Genomic DNA, 21,960 nt, shown 5'->3' on the forward strand with positions numbered 1-21,960 from the left:
GCCCCAAGACCTGCCGCCCAGGGGCTCCTCCTCGTGTTGGGCCCTGACACCTGACTGCAACGCACACCATCAGAGCCCACAGACGGTTATGGCTGCAGCACTGGCTCCTGGCAGGTACGGGTGCTGCCGGGCAGGGATGGAGCCAGCTGGCTCGGGTCACCGTTGCCCAGGGAACGGCCACTGAAGTGTGTGCCCTCCACAGGCGCGGGGAACCCCGCTGGTGCCCATTACTGCTCTCGGGGTGATGGGGCCAGTGCCAGTTCAGAAGCCTGACTCTGCCCGCGGACACGCAGGCTCATCTCGGAGCCTGACGAGGGGACACAGCGTCCCTCACCAGCCCAGCAAAGCACAGAGCGGAGAGGAGCCATCTCTGGGCCGTTCACTCACGAAACAACCCCTGCCAACTAGAAACGAGCGCACAGCCCTGGAACAACCGACCGTCCTCTTCTCACTGGAAACACTCCTCATTCCTTCCTCTGTTTTACTGAGAATGGCTCGAAGCGCAGGACGTGAGGGGGATTCCGAAACACAGAAGTAAGAGACCAACTTAAACCACGTCTGTGTGATCGTCAGTCTTTTTCAAATGAACAGGGTCACTGTTTGGAAATTCTGGATCTTTCCATGAAACATACACACACACACACACAAGTTACTTGGAAGGTCTGATAACATTTTACATATTTACAGTACTTTCTCCTGGACAAGCTTCAAGTGCTAGATCTTTGCAAAGTCCAAAGGCAGCTGAAGTCAGTCACACGGTGCGATCTCCAAGCTTCTGACGGGGAGGCTGAGAAGCGGGCGGGTGCAGAGGAGTGTCTGTGTGGTGGACCCAGGTAACACTTCCTGCTGACACCTGACCTGACCCTCCTCCCCGGCGAGAGGCAACATGCTGGGGAAGGGTTGGGTGGACGGATCCGAGGATCCGAGTCCGCAGGGGTGGTCGCAGGAGACAGGCCTACCCGCCCCCTCCACTCACCTGCCCGCAGGTGTGTCGTCCAGGCCGCCCCTTCGCCCCGCCCCCTCCGCGGTCTCCAGGCTCCTCCCCCGCACCCCGCTGCTCTCAGGAGCATGCTCCTTCCTTCAGCCTCCCTCTCTGCGCAGGGAGCCACCAGGAGAGCCGAGTAAAAGCACCGCCTGTCTTCCCAAGAGCAGAGGACCACCAGGAAGGCCCTTCCCACGGGGACGAGCCCCGCTCTGTCCCCCGCCCCGGCCCCGCCCCGGCCGCCGGCCTCCACGCTGCAGCTCACCGGCACCCCACGGCCACTCCAGAGACCCTTCTTGTCCCTCCCCCGCAGCGGTTCCTCTGAAACCCTGGACACGCGGCCTCTGGAGTGGAAGCACAGGACCCCACCGGCTCCCAGGGGGCCCTGCCAGTGTGCCCCCCACCCAGGGCTTTGTTCCCCCATCGGCTCCGAGGCGAGTAGAGAAATCTCGAAGGTGAGTTAGACAGCGAGGAGCTGAAGGAGCCGCAGGCGGAGAGGGCCCCACATGACCCGGATTCCTCGCTGGAAAAGCAGGCCGTTCAGGTTCCATAAAACACAGACCACGACCTCACCCCCAAACAGAAAGGGGGCTCAAACACTGAATCTGAACCAGATTTGGGGGCTCTTCAGTAGTTTCAGAAATTTTCATTAAAGTTAGCCAACTCCTCTGAAAACAGACGATGGAGAAACAGCAAACGATGCGGCTGGAAAAGGTCTGCCAGGGCGTCTGGGAAGTCCTTCTGCCTCCCTGACCGGCAGCATCAAGCAGGAGACAGCCATCAGTGACGCAGGGACACTGCTGTGACAACCAAAGTGCTGCCATTGCAAAGCCAGGCCATGGCCAGCTTCTTGGAAGAAGAGATGCTGGCTGGGGATGTCGCGAAGCAACAGGGCCTGCCTCCGCTCCCCTCCCCCACCCTCCCTCGGGCTCCTCAACTGTCACTCCTGGACCCTTAGCCACGTCCGGGTGGCAGACACTTGAGTCCAAACGTGAAGATCCCAGGGGCAATCCTCACCATCTCGGAGAAAAGCTTCTGCTGAACACTGGGTCAGACGCTGTAGGACGGCGGAGACACACCCCACCTCGAAGCCTGACCTCTCAAAACAGATTTGTCTTACTCCAAACACACAACAGCGGGCCTGCACTTGCGGGGAGGGGAGGCCTGCACTTGTGGGGGGGCCCTGCGCTTGCGGAAAGTCTACTGGGAGGGGGTGCTTCTCAAAGGAGGGCCCAAGGCCTTCCATCTTTGGGCCTTCCATCAGCCCTCCTCTCGCAGGAAGCGAGTGGCTGAGAGGGGGCACTCACAGAACGCAGCCTGGATGTCCATCGAGGCCACCGCGTCCCCACACCTGGACGTGGACAGGCAGCAGCCACCCTGCCGTGGCTGCAGTGCGCTCTCCCCCGCCCCCCACCATCTCCCAGATCAGACGCTGTCCTCCACGCCCAGGACTCCCATGCAGGCTCACTCTGCAGCGCTCACTGCCCGCGGGGCTCTTCCCAGGACAGAACTGTCTATTCCATCTCCCCACCAGATGGCGAGGGAGGCTGGAGTCAGGCCCCTGCCACTGTCCTCCCTGGCCTCTGAGCACCCACTTTCTGCCTCCCTTCTCATCCACCCTGAGGCCACTCTCGCCTTCCATCTGGCTTTAAACAAAGGACACCAGCCTCAGAATGTCCCTTCCTTCTGTGTGGACAGAGGGAAGGAGAGTTGACACGACTCAGACACCCAGGTACACCTCCACAACCAACAGCAGGAACCTGGGGCAAAAACGGAGGCCCAGGAGGCAGGCGAAGGCTGAGAGTGCCCTGGGTGCTGACGCCCTAGCCGGGACACCGGGGGTCATTAGGAAGAACCTCTGCGCTCCATCACACGCTCCTCACTAAAGAGATGCTGCCTCCAGGCTTCAGTTATCCGCAACGGCCCATCTCCGGGAACCCTGCTCCCAGGTAACAGCGTGAAGCAAGCTTGGTTTAGCTCACAGGAATTCTCTTGACCACCTGTGAACGGCTCCAGGAGGAAGAAATTCACACATTCCTCCAGGGGCCCAAAGGGAAGGAGGAAGCATCTGACTTTATTCCATCCCCTTTTAGTATCAGAGCAGCAGGAATTCTGACTCTGGAAGACGGCTCCTCGGGGGGGACAAGCCCACCGTCTTCTGTCTGCTGGCTTTCTGTGTAAAGCCACTACTCTCTGCCCCGCCAGCCCATCTCTCCATTATCAGCCTGTCGTGCCGCAAGCAGACCGAGCTCAGACTCGTAACAGTGGGGCACGGAACAAGCCCCCCGCCCTCACCGCCGGCAGGCACCGCAGGCCCAGGGCTGGTCTGCACCTGGCGCCAGCGCCTCAGCTTTCACCCCGCAGAGATGCCCACGGCACCTCCTTTTAAGCGGCACCCGCCTCCCTGTAGCCCGCTGGCCGGATGCAGGACACACTTCCCTGTCCAGTGCTGAACCCAAACCGCTCCTCGTCCAGGCTTCCCAGCGTCCCACCCCTACAATCAGGGCCAAGGCCAGGGTGCTCCTGACACGGGGCATCACGCACACCAGAGGCCCCGGCTGGCACGTCCGACCTCTGCCCCACAGCTGGGTGCGGACGGGAGGAGGCTGGGAGGGCCTGTTCTCCTCAAGCCCTGGACGTGCAGAGCAGGCAGCAGCTGGACAAACAGCCGTGGGATGGACGGACGCGCGCCTCCCTCCCCGCCGCATGCCCCACCACCCTGAGAGCTGGGCCCACCGGGCCCTCCAGAGCCCTTGCCACCAGCCTCCCACCCACACGGCAGCCCGGCCCGCTCCCTGGACTCTGGCACGCTGCCCAGCTCAGGCCCTCGGCAGGCCCTGGAGCAGAGTCTCCCAGATCTGTGCACACGCGTGACACACACACACGTGCACACGCGCACTGTCCCCTCTCCTGCGGGCGCTCAAACTGCCCCTCGCCGTGGGGCAGCCTGCCCCGCGGCCACGCCCAGCCTCGCAGAGCCCAGGCCCCTCTTGCTGCGCCTCCCGACGCTCTCCTCCACAGGGTCTGTGTCTACACGTGCGTGTGAGCCGGTGCCCAATCAAGGTCTAGACCCAGGCCGGCGGGCGGAAACGGCCCAGGACAGAGCTGAGTGGTCATCGTCACGTCACGTCAGAGACGCAAAGCCTGTCTCTAAACGCAGAAAGATGCAAAGCGACGGCCCTTGCAGGGAAGGTGCTTTTGTCACTAACGCGTGGGGGGGGGGGGGGTTGGGGGTCAGACTGCGATTGGAAAGCAGACGCTCCCGGGGACCCGGAACACGGTCAAGAGAAAGCCGCCCCTAAGCCACGGTCACAGCAATCCACTCTGCTGACGCTTCTGCGAGTGTTTCCTAAAGGGTGTTAATTCTGACTCGGGCTTCGAGACACCGGCTGCCACCTGGCTGTCCGCGCTGAATCTGGCCCCAGGGTTTGCCCAGGAAGAAGGTGATGGGGACGAGGGCGAAGCAGGCCCAGGGAAGGCAGGGACAGAAAGGGGACAAGACACAGGGGCAGGGCACCCATATCCCCTGTCCTTCTGTGACCAGCCAGGCAAAAGGCCACTGGACCACACGTGTCTGTTTCTGCCACAAGAGGGACAGAGGAAGCCTGTCTCGTCCCCTCACACTACAGGCCAGGCCAGGAGCTGGGACTCCAGGGGGAAGCATCCAGGCCTGGGGAACCTCTCCACCCTTGGGGAGCCAGCCCTCCGCTTTCCGGTCAGCATGGAAAAGAGACCTGACCTTCAGCTTCTCTCGAGCTCCTGAGACTCCCCGGCTTCGATGAGCATGCTCGGTGTCTCTGAATCCAGTCTCCACGTCGAGGACTGAGCATCCGCCAGGTGTGAGCGCCAGCGCCCACAGCGGTGGGGATGGCTGGGGCGGGGGGGCGCAGCTCGGGGAGAGCTCACGGTCACACCCAGCGTCACCGCACAGATACTTGGAGGTCAAGAATTCAATTTTTCTGTAATTAGGATTCACATGGAGGCAAAATGGGATGGCATCTTATGTGAGCAGCGCACAGCTCATTGCATACCTGAATGCCTTCTCTGTATCTGAGTCTGCTGGGCCCCGAATATTTATCATGTGTAACCTTTCTGCTTTCAAAGGGAAGCTAGGAAAGATAGCTGCTTGCTAAATGCATTATGATATAGGTCAAAATAATACTATAAAAAAGGTATATTTTTAAAAGTTTTACCAGAGTATTTACAATGTAAGTTCCGTTAAAGACGACAGGTTTGAAAATGACCAGCTGCACTCGGGCAGCTTCTGCCAAGATGACAACCCTAGCGGGGAGAGACGGAAGCAACGCCTATTTCTTCATAACAAATTACCAGACTCAAAGTCTGCACCCCCGCCCAGTTCCTGCACTGAAATCCCAGCCCCCAGTGCTACGGCGTCAGGAGGGGGCCCTCTGGGCGGTATCAGGTCATGAGCGGAGCTGCGTGACGGGGTTGGTGCTCCTGAAAGAGACCGTGTGCCCTTTCACCCCAAGGGCACTGTCAGGGGATGACGAAGCTGGTCCTTAACGGTTGGGTTCCACTCGAAGATGATAAATTACCTCCTTCTTAAGCTCGCCTTCTGGGATCAACCTGGCTCCTAGCAACACACGGGGGACTTGATGGAGAGAGGTCTTCTCCCTCCACAGGCAGAGGCGGGCCCTCAGACCCCAAGGAGAACAGGCCCACGCCCTCCACAGGCCTGCACCCTCCACAGGCAGAGGCAGGGGTCCCTGAGACCCCGAGAAGAACAGGTCTTCTCCCTCCACAGGCCTGCACCCTCCACAGGCAGAGGCGGGCCCTCAGACCCCAAGGAGAACAGGCCTGTGCTCACGGCTGGCCAAGGGACTCTCCTAAGCAGGCCGCCGGTCGGAGGGCGCGCTCGCCCCTTCCAACTGGGGCAGCCCGTTTTACCCAGGGGCTCATGATGCACGTGCTGGCCCTTGGGCGAACACAGCTGAACCACGTTGGCTTAAACCCAACTCTCAGGAAAGCATTTCTGGTCACACTGTATTGGTTCGAGAGTTCATGTCTAGGTGCGCTAGGGAAGAGTCCCAGGGAACTTTCTCACCCGGCTCTGGAGTCCACACAGCTGCACAAACCCTCCAGAGTGGAAGGGAGGAGAGCCCCTGCAGAGAATACCTGCGCGACGACGGAGGGGGACGCTGCAGCTAGGTGTTCAGAAACTTCCGGGTCCGCAGCAGAGAAACCAGTTCCCCTGAACCCGACCAGCCCAGGAACCGACGCGGGTGCTCATAGGGTGTCTGGAGGACGGAGCCCCTGCCTGATGCCCGGCCCCCGCTCAGGGAGCAGGATGGCCCTGCCCTCTCAGGTCACAGGGAGAGCTGATCTTCAAAAGGGAAAAACAGACGTCAACACGCTGGAAAGGTGTGTGGTTTCACATCACTCACAGCCCGGAACCACTGCGACGCGTGTGGTCAATGGGGAACCGCCGTCTCCCAGGCGCCCTCAGAAGGCCCCTCCTCTGAGTCCAGGCCCTCGGCTCCGCCCTCCTCCCTGCCCCGGGGTTTCCTCTCTGTCCCTTACATTGTCTGTGTGGCCTCTTAGCGCACTGATGGGCCGCAGGAAGTGAACTCAACAACTGGCCCTGGGTGGAGGAACGGGGAGGAGCGGATGTCCAGGAGGGGCAGGCCTGTGCCCCTGCGGAGTGGTCACTACCAGGAGAGCTGGCACTGGGCCCGCGGCCCATCTCTGACCACCCCCACCAGCCCCTGACCTAGGCACCACCTCTGCGGGGGTACCGGGTAGCTCCTGTCCTCCCTACTCAACCGTGAGCTCCCGGCAGGGCAGGGTCTCCTCCCAACAGGGCAAGGGGCACGTGGCATGCAGGCAGCCAGCACATGGGGCCCTGGGCGGCCCAGTGAGAACGGAAACAGGCTGGGCCTCCACGCCACCCCTGCAGACCCAGGGTGGTAATTGGAGGTGACCCAGCACCCGACACAGCGCAGAGCCCTCAGGCCTCAGCCACATCCACAAAGCTGCCTCCATCGATGAAAAGAGATGACTTTAGGACACAGGGGAATGAGTGGGCACGTCAGTTGTGATGAGAACCGGGCCCTGTCTGGCCGTCGAGGGCAGTGCTGGAAACATACCAGGGACTAGCCCGGCGGCAGCATCGACAGGCAGGCCCACCGCAGTGCCAGGGACCCGCTCCCACCTGGAGGCCAAGGCTCTGCGGCCACTCGGCCCCCCACCCCCAAAGCCGACGGCTCTGCAGCCCCCACACTGGCGACCCCACCGTCCTCTCGTGTGGCCACCTCCGACCTGAGGAGCCTAGGTCACGTGCTGTGTCCCAGCCTGGAAACTGGAAAGGAGGGATGGGAAACTGGAAACTTGGTATATTTCCATGAGGGGAAACAGTACTAATAACCTAGGAATCTCCCCCAAATACATGAAGAAAATTCAAAACGTGAGTGATCTGCCCTGGGCTCGAGGGAAACATCCAGACCGGTGAGGGGAACCAGGGAACCCCGGAAGAGCTCCACCCTCTGCTGGCTGAGCCCACCGCCCGTCAGGCCACCTGACGTAGACGCTGAAAGAGGCAGCCAAGAAGGGAGAGACCCGGGCAGACAGCTCCTGCTTGATTTCAGATGGAAGGCTTTTAAATCTCACACAATTACATCAGACCGACTAATGAAGAGCGATCAACATAAAAGCCCGTCACTCAAAGCCAACCTGCAGAAACGGCTTCATGGTTTAAGACGGAGACTTTCTGAATGGCCACACTTCCTGTTTTTCTAACTGTCACTCAGTAAGGAATGAGGACCGTCCCCAAGCACAGAGGTAAGGACGTCGACTGGAATGGCGAAGTGGCCCCAGGCCGTGGCGGGGAGAGGGCGGGGGCACCTCCTGTAACACGGCGCAGAGGGAGGACCACTCAGGAAACTAAATTCCTATTTTTTAACCAAAGGCAAAATAAAAGAAAAACAATACAAACACAAGTATACAGGTGTACAGAAAACGACACATCTGATGTCAGCATCCGTCAAGGCAACCTTGAGAAAATCGTTTTCTCACTGAGGAGGCAGAGAGACCTACATGGAAAGTGTCTGCACTTCTCTAGGAGCAGAGCTGAAACGTCATGTACGTGGAGCAAACAGCAGGAAAACGATACAAAACAGCATCTCCAGAAACATCGCAGATAAATCAGGAGAGATGTCACCAACTGTTGAAGTAGCCGCGGGAAAGTAAGGAAGGGACAGTGACGAGAAAGGAAGGGGGCAGAGAAAACAGACAACAGGACGGCCGTGGCAGCCCCACGCACGCGCAACTCACACAGACAGTGTGACAGTGAGAGTCAGCCCCAACGCACGCGCAACTCACACACAGACAGCGTGACAGGGAGTCAGCCCCACCGCACGCACAACTCACACACAGCGTGACAGGGAGTCAGCCCCACGCACGCGCAACTCACACACAGACAGCGCGACAGGGAGGCAGCCCCAACGCACGCACAACTCACACACAGCGTGACAGGGAGGCAGCCCCACCGCACGCACAACTCACACACAGACAGCGCGACAGGGAGAGTCAGCCGCGCAGTCGTGTCCGACTCTTTGCGACCCCACAGACTGTAGCCCGCCAGGCTCCTCTCTCCATGGAATTCTCCAGGCGAGAATTCTGGGGTTGGTTGCCATTTCCTTATCCAGGGGATCTTCCCAGCCCAGGGATCAAACCCAGGTCACCCCCACTGCGGGCAGACTCTTTACTGACGGAGTCACCGGGAAAGCCTTGACACACCCTTCCTAAAACATAAACAGTCTAGATACACCAATTAAAAGAGAGCAGCAGGATGGATTAAACACACACACACACACACACACACACACGCCCCAACAAAGAGCCGTGAGCAAAACAGCTCACCTCCGAAGGCCGCAGGGCATCCTGGGTGAGAGGGGGGAGGGGCTCCCCTGCGCCACCTGCCGGGAGAGAGGCCTCCGGGGGCCCACACCCTCTTCTCATCGAATGACACCCACGCCGTCTTTAACAGAACAGCAGCAGTGGAGGCAACCCAGGAGAGGATCAGGGAAGACAGAACGGTCAACACGGACTCACCTCCGGAGAAGTCTGCTCCCCTGACCTGGACGGCACAGGGAGCTCAGGGAAGCTCTGGGACATTCCGTCTTTAGCAGAGCCCCCATCTCCCACCCCCACCTTTCCCAACACACACAGCCCGGTGCGCGGCAGGGTGGAGGGAACAGGCTGGCTCAGGACAGACAGACTGTGCCAGGCAGGCAACTGAAAGAATGCTTGAGGAGGAGGGATCAGCATGAAGATCCGCCAGAGAACTGGCAGAGTGCAGCCACCGGGGCCGGCTCCCGGAGAGCGTGGGGCAGGTGGAACAGAGAGCGCGGGGCCTGGACAGCGCGGGGCCGGCTCCCGCAGAGCGCGGGGCAGGTGGAACAGCCCCTTACCAGGCACCCGAAGCCCACAGTTACACTTCTGCTTCACAGACACAGACAAGCCCAGGAGGGGCCCTAAGTGCTCCAGGTCAGGGGGAGACAGGGGGCCAGGACTGGCTCCCAGATGCTCTGGGCTGGTGGTGAAGCCAAAGGAGAGCCTGAGTCTGTGCTTAAAAAAAAAAAATCTGCTATAGGAGTCAAATTACAGTGGTCAAGGCGAGACCTGAAGGCCCAAGCTGGGGCCTGGGCAGGAGAGGAGATGGGAGGTGGGGGAGGAGTGGGGGCGAGGCCAGGAAGAGTTCAGCACGTGCATCTGACCCTCAGCCCTCACCCTGGAGTCTTCATCAGCAGGCCCAAGCCTCCCTCAGGCTTCCTCTCACTCCCACCCACCCCCTCAGTCCCAGCAAGACCTTGGGCCACCCCCAAACTGCACGCCTGACCATGGGCCGGACAGACGCTGGGCCCTTGGTCTGCCGGGCGGTCGTCCTCAGCTCACTGCAGAGAGAGCAGGCGGACGCGGCAGCAGTATTTCACCGCCGCCGCTCTGTCCGCCCTTCACTGCTCTAATTTCCCGAGGACCCTGCGCTGCCGTGATCTACAGTCTTTCTGACATTTCACCTTCCGCTGCTGAAAAATCCATCTGGTCCTGACGTGGGCTGCTCTCCCCCGCGCGGGGGGAGTGAGATTGATTCCACTGCTGGTAATCCCAGCTGCCACTCAGCCAGCCTTCCCGGGGCTGAGGGAGGCGCAGAGCCCGGCGCCCATTGGATGGGAGCTTCTAAAAGCCCCAGCTCATCGCCCCCGTGTGCATCCTTTTACCTTTGTTCTCCATCTTGAGTTCACCTTTTTTTAAAACAAAAAATAGAGCGCCTGTTAGTCTTCCTGAAATTTCACCAGCACACAGAGAAGATTTTTCTCATTTTCAGGTACTTGCACCTTTCTTTAAAGACTACTTTCACAGGGCTTCACGTCTGGCGAGTCACGGGACCACAGAGTGACACGGATGACTCTGCCAGCAGGAGCAGGGTTTCCCACGGTCCTCGGGGTCAGGGCCCCCTCCTCCACCCCCTCCCGTCCATCTGGATCTCGAAAAATTGCAGATCTGACCCCGAAACCGCCTGCCCGGGGCGGGGTGGGGGGGGCCTCGGGTGCATCACGCCGGCCCTTCAGTGGTTGCTAACCCCCAGCCTCCTCCCGGGAAGTTCTGCTCCCGCCCTGGGCCCAGAGCACATGGTGGTCCCCGCCCCCCCCCCCCGCCCCGCCCTCGCTGTCTACAGATGCATGCACAGCACCGCCCAGCCACGCCCCCGCCACTCTTAAGGCCCCGCCCCTTCCAGCCACTAGCCTCGCCTCCCCAGGGCAGCCCTCAAGGGCAACGCCCACCCCAGCCAGGCCCCTACGGGGCTCTCAAGGTCACGCCCCTTACCAGCCACGCCCTCTTCTAGCCAAGCCTCCCCAGGGCAGCGATCAAGGCCACGCCCTGCCTGGCCATGCTCCCTCCCACATCCCAAACAGCCTCATCAAAATAGAAGGCAGGCCTTTAAGGTCTCCCCTCTAGTCAAAGCACAACAGCAAAGTGTGTGCAGGGAGGCCTGAGGCACAGCCGATGGGTGGGCTGACTTCTGGAACCCAGGGACATGCCGAGTGATGGAGGCTGGTTACCTACCTTTGGGTCTGAGAACCTCACCAGGATAGAAGCCCTCCCCAAACCTCTTTCCAAACCTCTCACATAAATAAATGAGTCACAAATCCACCGCTCTCAAGGACTGAACTATTTCCCCCCGACCCACAAACTCACGTGCTGAAGCCCTCACCCCAGCACCTCAGAATGTGGCTGTACAGGCAGACAAGGCCTCTGAAGAGGCGATTCAGATGAGGTCATTAGGGTGGAGCCCTGATTCGAAAGGACCGGCATCCACATGAGAAAAGGGCTTCGGGACACAGCCAGGCCCAGAGGGACGGCCACATGAGCAGAAGCCTCGGAGAGGGCCCTCGGAGGACCCCTGGACCTCAGGCTGCAATTGCTCGCGCACACCTGTGGGTTCTGTCGTGCACACCGGAGCAGATGGAGACTGTGGGCAGGGCAGAGCACCGTGGAAGGAGCCACCTCGAGAAGGCCCAGCCTCACAAAGCCAGGGCAGCTGGCAGCCCCACCTACATCTCCGGGGAGAGGGGAACAGGGTGATGGGGCGGGGCAGGGAAGAACAAGGGAAAACTTAATTCAAATTGGGCTTTGTCTAAGCACCCCCTCGGGGCCTGAGACCTGGAGAAAGGACATGGACAAGGTGCGCTGATACACGACGGAGCATGAGGCCGTGAGCAGGCGTCCAGCGGCCAACCCAGGGGACCACGTCTTAGTCAGCATCTTCATCAGCAATCTGGAAGGAGCGGTAAACAGCACAGCAATTAAATTTCCAGATGATGCTAAATCTGGAGGTGCTATAGGGAGTCGGTGAGGGCAGAGAAACGAGGCAGATGGGATCCAAAGAGGTTAGTCAGGAGGGTAAGAAGCAATCCAGGATTCCGTCTCCAAGAAGAGAAGCTAATTAAAAACTTCCCCCATGCTCTGGAGCTCCATCTAACTCCCATCAGACGGCTGTACAAGCACAATGCAGGCGGCCCTTGCTGTCCGAACTCACTGTCCCGGCCTTGATACCCAAAATCGGAAACCAGAAGCAGTGAGCCTGGCTGAGATGAAGCCGGCAGTCAGAACCCTCCTCACCTGCGGTCCAAAAGTCAGAGCCCGATGGCTGATGGGAAGCTGCTGTGTAACACAGGATGCTCTGTGACCCCCAGAGGGCTGGGATGGGTGGGGAGGTTCAAGAGGGAGGGGATGTATGTGTACTTACAGCTGACTCAACGATGCTGTACGGCAGAAGTCAACACAATATTGTAAAGCAGTTATCCTCCAGTTAAAAATAAGAGGCCAACAGAGGCTGTGGTAACATGGTACAGGTCACACAACTCGGTGCTGAGAGGAATAACCCCAGCAGGTCTGGAATATTTGGGCAAGCAACAAAATACTGGGCCTATAAAATATGATCGATTTCTAAAGAGAGATCAAGGCCCTGTGTTAAGATCACTGATCTCATCGGCCTCTAAACGCCAAGATTTGAGCATTATCACAAACATCACTCAAAAGTGGGGACCGTTATGTCTCTGTTCTTGGTGACAAAAACCAACAAGAAGAAAACATCTTTATAACAAGGAGTGTTTACAGAATCCTTGCCCCGGAAACAATGTTCTCCGGGGACAGGGGGAGGCCAGATGTGGGTCAGGGGCTCTGGAATCAGCGACGAATCAGCGCAGCAAGGCCCTGCTGGAGGTGCGGTAAAGCAGGGCTAAACCAGGCACCGGGCGCCCCATGCTCCTGGCGGGGCCATCGCCACACCGAGGTGCGGAAGGCATCCCAGCGCCGCGCGCCGGGCGAGTGGGCGCAGGAGGCGTGGTGTGGACACAGAGCGGACCCTCACTCAGCCACAAAAAGGAGGCAACCTTCATCAGCAACAACACGGATGAGCCTGGGGGGCACTACGCTAAGTGGGATGAGGCATCATATGAGGACAAACCCTGTATGAACTCACGTCTATGAGAGATCTAGGAGAGAAAAAAAGAGCCCACAGCTACAGAGAACAGAGCGATGGCCGCCAGGGGTGGCTTGGGGGCTGTGGAGAATTGGGTGAAAGGGGTCAGAAAGCCCAAACGTTCAGTTGCGAGATGAACGGGGATGTAACACACAGGATAGCGACCAGTTACCACTGCGTGCTGTGTGCTCAGCCGCGCCTGTTCTTGGTGATCAAAGTGTCTCTTTTGCGACCCCATGGACTGTAGCCCACCAGGCTCCTCTGTCCATGGGATTCTCCAGGCAAGAATACTGGAGTGGGTAGCCATTCCCAAGACCCAGGGGATCTTCCTGACCCAGGAATTAAACCCGTGTCTCTCGCATCTCCTACACTGGCAGGCAGATTCTTTACCACCGCGGCGCCTGGAAAGCCCACAATTGAGGACACTGTACCGTATATTTGAGTCTGTGGCCACGCCACCCTGAACGCGCCTGATCTCATCTGTACTGCGTATCTGAAGGTCGCTGAGAGAGTTTAACTGCATGTGACTCAAATCGTTATGGTGTACACCGGAAACTAACACGAGGTCACATGTCAATTATATCTCAATAAACTGGAAAAACCTCTAATAAACGAACTGCCCGCGCCTGGCACCTTAGCATTCAGAGGTAGCTGTCATGCTCACCACATTTCCTCACGTGCAGAACGGCATGGTGCGTCGATAAGACCCAGCAGCAGTGTGTGACCTGCCCGGCACCCCACATGAGCCACGGGGCGGGGCTTCGGCCCAAATCTTCCAGGCGAGCACCACACCCCATGTGCCCAGCACCGGCCTCCAGCCAGGCCCTCTAATGGGCCACCCCTCAGCCCTGCACCCCTCGGTCCAGGCTGTGCAGAAGCTCTGCTTCCTCTGCGCAGGCAGGCAAGTGGCGGGTGAGCCGGAGATGGGCGAGTGTGTGTTTCTCTTTGCCAGGGCCACCTTATATTCCTCAATGACGGATAAGCCATTCAGGCAAACAGGCAGCAAAGAAACACGCAGTTTTTTTGGCAAGGAAGAGTTAATCGTATCTACATCCTGAAGGAAACAGCACTGGAACAAAACAGTAACTTTATCTCAAAATAATATTCCACGTGGCTGGTTTCCCATTTCTCACCAGACACGGTGACCGCAGTGAGGGACCTCCACGTGAACCCCAGATGGAAGAGGAGCTGGCGAAACACACACCTAACGTTCACGCAGCACACGCACCCCCCACGCACGGCCCCCACGGAGCCGCAGGCCCTCACCCAGGATCCTGCCCCCGCAACATCATCTTTGGGTGATGCTGGTCAGCACACAGCCCTCCCAGTGAGAAACCCGTCAGATCTGTTAGCCAGAGAGCAAGAGAGCCCAGAAAACCTATAATGTTAAAACGAGGTACAGACCATCTCCATTTCCTGCCCCGCTGTACTCAGTCTGGGCTGCGGAAGACACCTGGAGCCGGCCCTGTGAGGACCCCCACTTTTACAGGGCTGGGGTCAGCACAGAGCTCCCGAGGGCTCCCCAGAGACTGCTCTCCCCAGAGAACTTTCTGACTTCTTTTCAACATGCTCATCCTCGGCACCTGGATCTGGGGAGAAGACTCACCTCTCGCCTCCTAGCTGAGCACCTACTGCCTGAAGGAAAGGCATTCCCTCTTTCCACATCCCACGCTAAAGAAAATCTCAGAGGAATGGTGAGTTTAAACACGGGAGTACCATGCGTGTCTGGAGCCGGAGACCCGTGCTGCGCCAGTGTGTGGGCCCCTAGACGGATCAGGCGGCTCTAAACAGGCACCCTCCTCCCCAGGTGCGACTCTGACCGAAGAGACACTGTCAGCTGTCAAGGGCACCACCCGGAACAGTATCCATTGCCAAATGCCAACCCTGTCCCCACCAGACAGGCAACCTTGACCGTCGCTCAGCCTTCCTAAGCCTTGGTTTCATCAGTAAAATGGCGCATGGCGAGCGGCCGCTCCTTGAAGTGTTGAAACAGCGGCTGATGCCCAGGGCCACCAGCCTTCGTGCCAGCTGCTGCCACTCTTGTGACCGCTGACAGGGCAGGGGTTGTTCTGCTGGAACAGCTGTCACGAGCTTAAACGCGAGTTATCACTCACCAGACCAGGTCTATAAACCAAACGTGGCAAGATCCATTAAAACCAAGAAAGTAACAGTCTCACAAGGCAGCAGAAACAGAAGCCAAAATAAATAAATGGGACCTAATCAAATTTACAAGCTTTTGCACAACAAAGGAGATGATAGAACAAAAACACAACCTACACAATGGGAGGAAAATATTTACAAATGATGCAACTGACAAGAGCCTGATTTCAAAAATATACAAACAGCTCGTACAACTCAACATCAAGAAAATAACCCAATCACAAAATGGGCAGAGGGTCTAAATAGAAATTTCTGCAAAGAAAACACGTACTGTGTGCCGTGCTCAGTCACTCAGTCGTGTCCAGCTCTTCTCGACGCCACGGACTGCAGCCCCCCAGGCTCCTCCGTCCACGGGACTCTCCAGGCAAGAACACTGGAGTGGGCTGCCCTTTCCTCCTCCAGGCGATCTTCCTGACTCAGACCCAGGGATCGAACCCACATCTCTTATGTCTCCTGCATTGGCGGGCAGGTTCTTTACCACCAGCCCCACCTGGGAAGCCCATACAAAGCCTATACAACGAAGACATACAGATGGCCAACAGGCGCGTGAAGAGATGCTCAACATCACTAATTACTGGAGAAATGCAGATTAAAGTTATGTGGTACCACCTCACACCAGTCAGAATGGCCATCATCAAAAAGTTTACATATAATAACTGCCGGAGAGGGTGTGGAAAAAAGGGAGCCCTCCTACTGCTGGCGGGAATGTAAATTGGTGCAGAAGTGTGGAGAACAGTAAGGAGGAGGTTCCCCAAAACACAAAAACTAGAACTGTCATATGGTCCAGGAACCCCACTCCTAAGCAGATATCTGGGGAAAGAAAAACCTCCTTATTCAAAAAGATATATGCCCGTCAATGTTCATCACAGCACTATTCACAATCGCTAAGACACGAAAGAGTCCAGATGTCCGCCAGCAGATAGACGGATGAAGAAGAGGTGGCACGCATAGGTACGGGAAGACTCGGCCACGGGAAAGGGTGAAGTGATGGCATCTGCAGCAGCAGGGGTGGGCCTGGGGACCGCCCGCTCAGCGAGGGGAGCCAGAGACACGTGCCACAGGACGTCACCTGCACGTGGAAGCTGAGACAGGATGCAGATGAGCCCAGTTACAAAACAGAAGCAGACTCACAGACACAGGAAACAATACAGACGGCTGTCGAAGGGGAAAAGGTGGGAAGGGATGAATCGGGGATTTGGGACTAGCAGACACGAGCTACTGTATGCGCAATGCGCAAGGCCCTGCTGTATAGCACAGGGAGCCATGTTTTCAGTATCTGTTGTAACAAACCATAAAGGAAAAGAATACGCGGAGGAATAAACACATACGTGCGTAAATGAATCACTTTGCGGCACACCAGAAACTGACACGTTGTAAAGCAACTATGATCCAATAAACAATTTTAAAAATAAGACCATAAGGCCTGCACAGCCTCTGCTCCTGCTGGGGACCTAGAAACTGGCAGATGTGCTAAGTTATACCACGGTCCCTTTCGGTGCTTACAAGGAGGAGGAAGAACTCCAGCCTCTGAAGCCCACAGGGAACCTCTCAGAGTGATAAAAGGACACACTTCCTGCCCATAGCTGCACCCACTCCACACGGCATGTCACTGAGGGAGAAGTGAAAGGTTTCAGGCCTAAGAAGTGGCCCAGCCAGGGCACTGGGACCCCCTGGGTCACCTTCACCCCTCAGAGGAGCCCGCTTGGGCCTGGGGCACTGCTGCGGCCCTGATCACCCCCACTGGTGTGGACAGGGCAGGATGCTCGACCGCAGGCCGAGGGAAGAGGAGGCCGTCTCTGCAGGGACACCCGCCAACCCGTCGCCTGGAGACGGTGGCCGGACCTGGAGGCCACCTGCAGGGAGGGGGGCCGGGGAGGGAAGGGCGGGTCATCGCCAAGCTCTTCCAGCAACACAAGAAGCCTCAGTCCCCTAAACAGAGCCCCCACCTAAGGCTGCGCCGGGCTGCCCCTGAGCCAGGCAGAGAGCCGTCCTGCAGACCAGCCTGCGTCTGCCTGCCAGACGTGGGGACCTGTCTGAGGGACCCCGTGAGTCCAGGGGTCAGCAGATGCACGTGCTTTGCCTGCCCTTTGGAAGCACGACGCTCACTGGACACGACACGTGACACTCTGGTTACTGAGAAGCAAACGTGGCTGATGCGGTGACCCCCAGCACCCCGTGCCCGGCCCTGAACCCAGGAGCCCCGAGCAAGCTGCACGTGGAAGAGGGTCCCCGGGGATTACTGCCGACACGGGCCCCCTCCGGCGGTTCCCCACTCACACGGGCCAGCTGAAGTCAGAACCAGCTCCTATCGATAGCGTGCGGGCACACGCTGCACTGCCCCCAGCCCTCCCGTGACCCCGACAGGCGCTGGACGGGTGGGAGGGCGGCTTGCTCGGAGAAAGTGTCTGAATGTCTAGGTTACTTCAACCTACAGCAAATTCGCTATCATTTTCCAAGAGAGAACAGAACTCTGCAAGATGCTGCCTGCCTGCAGGTTGTAGCGACATAGGCTGTACACACGGTAAAGGGTCCCAGAGACGGGAGAGTGAACGGTGGGCCGGGCGGAAGCCCGTGGAGGCGCGGCAGCACGCAGCCTGCAGCCTGCATGCGCAATGAGAGGCGTGGTTCCCGGACCCTGATCCCTAACGCAAGCCCACCGCCCTCTGAGGGTGCGGGAGAGTGAGGATGAGGGTGGCTGCGCCCCCCAGTGGAGGCCCTCAGGCTTGTCCCTCCCCTGCCCTGGGGTCAACGCTCAGGGCACAGCTGTGGTTCCAGCCTCCTTTCTTGGGCTCTGGACTATAATAACAGCTTATTACAGTCTCTCTCTACCCGCAGTATCTCAGCTTCTCTCTGAAGCAGCACTTCCCTGAGTACACAGCTTAGCGACCACACGCCCACCCCTCCACAGGCAGTCAGAACGCCGGGGACACTCACTTCACTGTTGCAGGCCGTCCGCAGGCACCCAGACCCCCAGGGACACTCACTCTTGCAACAAGTGGCCCACAGGCACCCAGACCCCCAGGGACACTCACTTCACTGTAGCAAGCGGTCCGCGGGCACCCAGACCCCCGGGGATACTCACTTCACTGTAGCAAGCGGTCCGCGGGCACCCAGACCCCCGGGGATACTCACTATTGTTGTAGCAGGCCGCCCGCGGGCACCCAGACCCCCAGGGACACTCACTCTTGTAACAAGTGGTCCGCGGGCACCCAGACCCCCGGGGATACTCACTATTGTTGTAGCAGGCCGTCCGCAGGCACCCAGAACCCAAGGGACACTCACTCTTGTAACAAGTGGTCCACGGGCACCCAGCCCCCGGGCACACTCCCCCTGGCTGTAGCAGGCCGCCCACAGCCACCCAGACCCCCGGGCACACTCACTTCACTGTAGCAGGCCACCCGCGGGCACCCAGGCCCCAGGGCATACTCACCCTGGCTGTAGCAGGCCGCCCGCGGGCACCCAGGCCCCCGGGCACACTCACCCTGGCTGTAGCAGGCTGCCCGCGGGCACACTCACCCTGGCTGTAGCAGGCCGCCCGCGGGTACCCAGGCCCCTGGGCACACTCACCCTGGCTGTAGCAGGCCGCCCACGGGCACCCAGGCCCCCGGGCACACTCACCCTAGCTGTAGCAGGCCACCCGCGGGCACACTCACCCTGGCTGTAGCAGGCTGCCCACGGGCACACTCACCCTGGCTGTAGCAGGCCGCCCGCGGGCACACTCACCCTGGCTGTAGCAGGCCGCCCGCGGGTACCCAGGCCCCTGGGCACACTCACCCTGGCTGTAGCAGGCCGCCCGCGGGCACCCAGGCCCCCGGGCACACTCACCCTGGCTGTAGCAGGTGGCCAGCACGCCTCTGTCTGCGGGGCTGGCACTAATGTGCCAGATCTCCCCCGCCTGATGCAGGAGCACAGTTTTATTGATGATGTTGTTCTCGTCGTCAAAGTCTATGACGTGGACCTACAGACACAAGGGAAAGAGCCGGTCAGAAGCTCACACACCTCCCACTCACCTTCACAGACCACCGAGACTGGCAGGAGAACCGGGCGCACCCTCGACACCGTTGCCAGCTCCGTTCTGTGCTGAAAGCATTTACTTCTACACAGGCGTCTGACTCTGTGCCTCTCAAAAAACAAGCGTGGAATCCCCGCCAAGGATTAAGCCTGGGAGCGGAGGACCCTGCCCCCGCCACGCCCAGCCCTCCAGATGAGACATGGAAGGCCCTGCCCCCGCCCCGCATCGGGCACAGTCAGGCCACGACCGGCGTCAGGGCCAGAGCCTCCAAGAAGGGGCCGCCCGCCGTGACCGTCCCAGGCCTGCGGCTCGGCTGAGCGGGGCAGGGCGCTGCTGCCTGCCGAGGACCAGGCTTAGCCCCGACCGGGCCCCTCCGCAGCAGACACAACTCATGTTGGAAGCACCGAGGATGGAAGGGGTGAGAGAGCGCTGCACGTCAGGTCAGCACCGCTTAAAACGCTTCCTAAGGGCAAGGCCGACAGCCGTCGACGCCTCTGATCATGCGGCAGTGCCGACAGCGTCGTGTCTCAGCCACTAAATGAAAAGTTGAACATGCTGGTGCCACGCTCTTCCGGGTAATTTCTAGAGGAATGAAAATGATGTTCACGTTCACTCTCTTAACAATACTGGGGAAAATAAAATTCGCAGTTTTTTAACTCAACTTATACTGATAATCATGGATCTACACAAAGACCTATATCCAACCAGGAGTGCTCGCTGTGGCAGTGACTGTCACAGGGAAACACAGAAGCCACATGTGCCTGGCAACGGGGAACTGTTCAGGTGAACCGACTGTAACACAGCACTGTGAAGCCAGCTTCTCTTCTCTGGACACCATTCAGTGCCGGGAGGAGGGTCCATAACACGCATAAGGGTGGAAGGGAAAGTCCCTCAGTCGTGTCCGACTCTTCGCAGCCCCACCGACTATACAGTCCATGGGATTCTCCAGGCGAGAGTACTGGAGAGGAGCCTTTCCCTCCTCCAGGGGGTCTTCCAACCCAGGGATCGAACCCAGGTCTCCCTCATTGCAGGTGGATTCTTTACCAGCTGAGCCACCAGGGAAGCCCAGGAATCGTGGAGAGGGCAGCCTATCCCTTCTCCAGCAGATCTTCCTGACCCAGGAATCAAACAAGGGTCTCCTGCACTGCAGGCGGATTCTTTATCAGCTGAGCCAGCAGGGAAGCCCAGGAACACTGGAGAGGGCAGCCTATCCCTTCTCCAGGGGACAGAAGGAAAAAAGAACCAGTAAAAGAGCCACGCAAACGCTCCAGGTGCTTTTTGCTAAAAAGTAAGCACATCCCAGAGAGAGAATCAGAAAGTGACTGGTTTCCTTTGGGTGATGAAATTATAGAGGCTTTTCCTTTACTTCTTTGTGGTTTGGCTTTATTTTTAAATTTTTTTCAAGCACTGTTTTACAGTCAGAACAAACACTAAAATGCTATTTTAAAACACGTTTCCATGACACCCGAAGCACCTCCCCCTGCTGGCCCAGGGCCTCTGGCTGTGTCCTTGGCTGCTTCCCTCCTATCACGTTCTCACATGGAATCGTTCCCCTGTGCCTCGAGGGCCGGCCTGGGCAGAACTCAAAGCCCACCACTGCCCCCTACAGCCTGTGCGACCCGAGCTGCAGTGTGCCGGAGTGCGATGACCGCGCAGGGACAAAGGTCCCGGGGTTGCTGGGACCACGCAGCCCGGCAGAGGCAGAGGCTGGGGGCAGCGAGGAGGTTAAACGCCAGCAACACAGCTGTTGATCTCTGAACCCATTTGCAGTCAGTTTCTCCAGCACTCACAGCCCAGTGTGGTGTTCACAGCGGGTCTGGGGATACTCCGGGTGTAGAGCTTCTACATAAAGTCCCTAACAGTCACAGTCACATGGGGACCCAGACTTAACGGCAACACACAAAACCAGCAACAATTTCTGTGTTGTAAGAGTGAGCAAGAAGCTTCTTTCTAAGTATCTGACACGTTTCCTCCTTATCAGAAAATCCGTGAGCGCTGAGAAAAGGATGCGCTGAGCTGTACTCCTCAGCCGGGAGCACCATCAGGACCCCCGCGTCGGGAGCACGGGAGCACGGGAGCGCTGGTTTCCGGGTCCTGCTTTGGGGCCGTGGACCCGGGGGCGCGCACACCCTCCCCTGCACACGGGCGGCTCCTGGCTGGGGAGCCGTCCTTCCAGCCTGACCCCTTCCCGCACTTCCCGCACCCGCAGAGACCCCGCACCCGCCTGGGGCAGGCTCCTCTTTCGCAGGGCGTCCAGCCAGGCTCTGGCCCGTGGTCCGCGCGGGTCTTCCTCCGCTCGCCCGCGAGGCGCTCGGCGGGGAAACGTCAGCCTCCGCCCTCCACGGCAGGGGTGGGGAGGAGTCCACCCCCGCCAGGCCCACCTCTCCCAACCTGACACTCTAGTAATGTGCCCTTTAAGCTTCAGAGTCCAGGCTCTTTCCACACGTCCTCGCCCACAGCAGGCTCACGGCCTGGGCCCCGGGACACGTCCTCCGTCAGGCACGCTCAGGCAGGGCAGGGGGCGTCAGCACCGCAGACAAGCAGGGGTCGAGGCAATGGCGACGGATACGCCGCAGGCGCGTGAGCTGTTTGTGCCGCGCTGGCTCCTCTAATCCTGAAAAGAGCTCGGTGGTGACAGGACGATCTATCATTACTAGCCACGGTTACAGGGGAAGAAACCGGGGCTGACAAAGTTGGAGCAGTGAGGCTCGTCCCATAGCATGCGCCGTGGACCCCCACGCCACAACGCTGGGCTCCACACCACAGCAGGTCAGCGGAGGACCAGGCAGCTCCGCATCCCAGCAG

At 59.0% G+C, this 21,960-nt stretch overlaps 1 protein-coding gene across 4 annotated transcripts in view; it reads right to left on the bottom strand.

Annotated features, from left to right (window-relative positions):
* Positions 1-21,960, bottom strand: part of EIPR1 (EARP complex and GARP complex interacting protein 1) — a 67,931-nt gene that overhangs the window by 32,427 nt on the left and 13,544 nt on the right. Inside the window, exon 3 of one of the 4 annotated variants that reach the window (XM_027964040.2) lies at positions 18,969-19,101. The exons of 1 other annotated variant lie outside the window; for it this stretch is intronic. In XM_027964040.2, the coding sequence (XP_027819841.1) occupies positions 18,969-19,101 (133 nt within the window). Of the gene's footprint in view, positions 1-18,472; positions 18,482-18,573; positions 18,637-18,968; positions 19,102-21,960 lie in introns of those variants that run through there. 2 more of the 4 variants (XM_060410783.1, XM_060410784.1) reach the window with 2 other exon arrangements.

This window comes from Ovis aries, chromosome 2 (genome assembly GCF_016772045.2).
Source record: "Ovis aries strain OAR_USU_Benz2616 breed Rambouillet chromosome 2, ARS-UI_Ramb_v3.0, whole genome shotgun sequence".
NCBI lineage: Eukaryota > Metazoa > Chordata > Mammalia > Artiodactyla > Bovidae > Ovis > Ovis aries.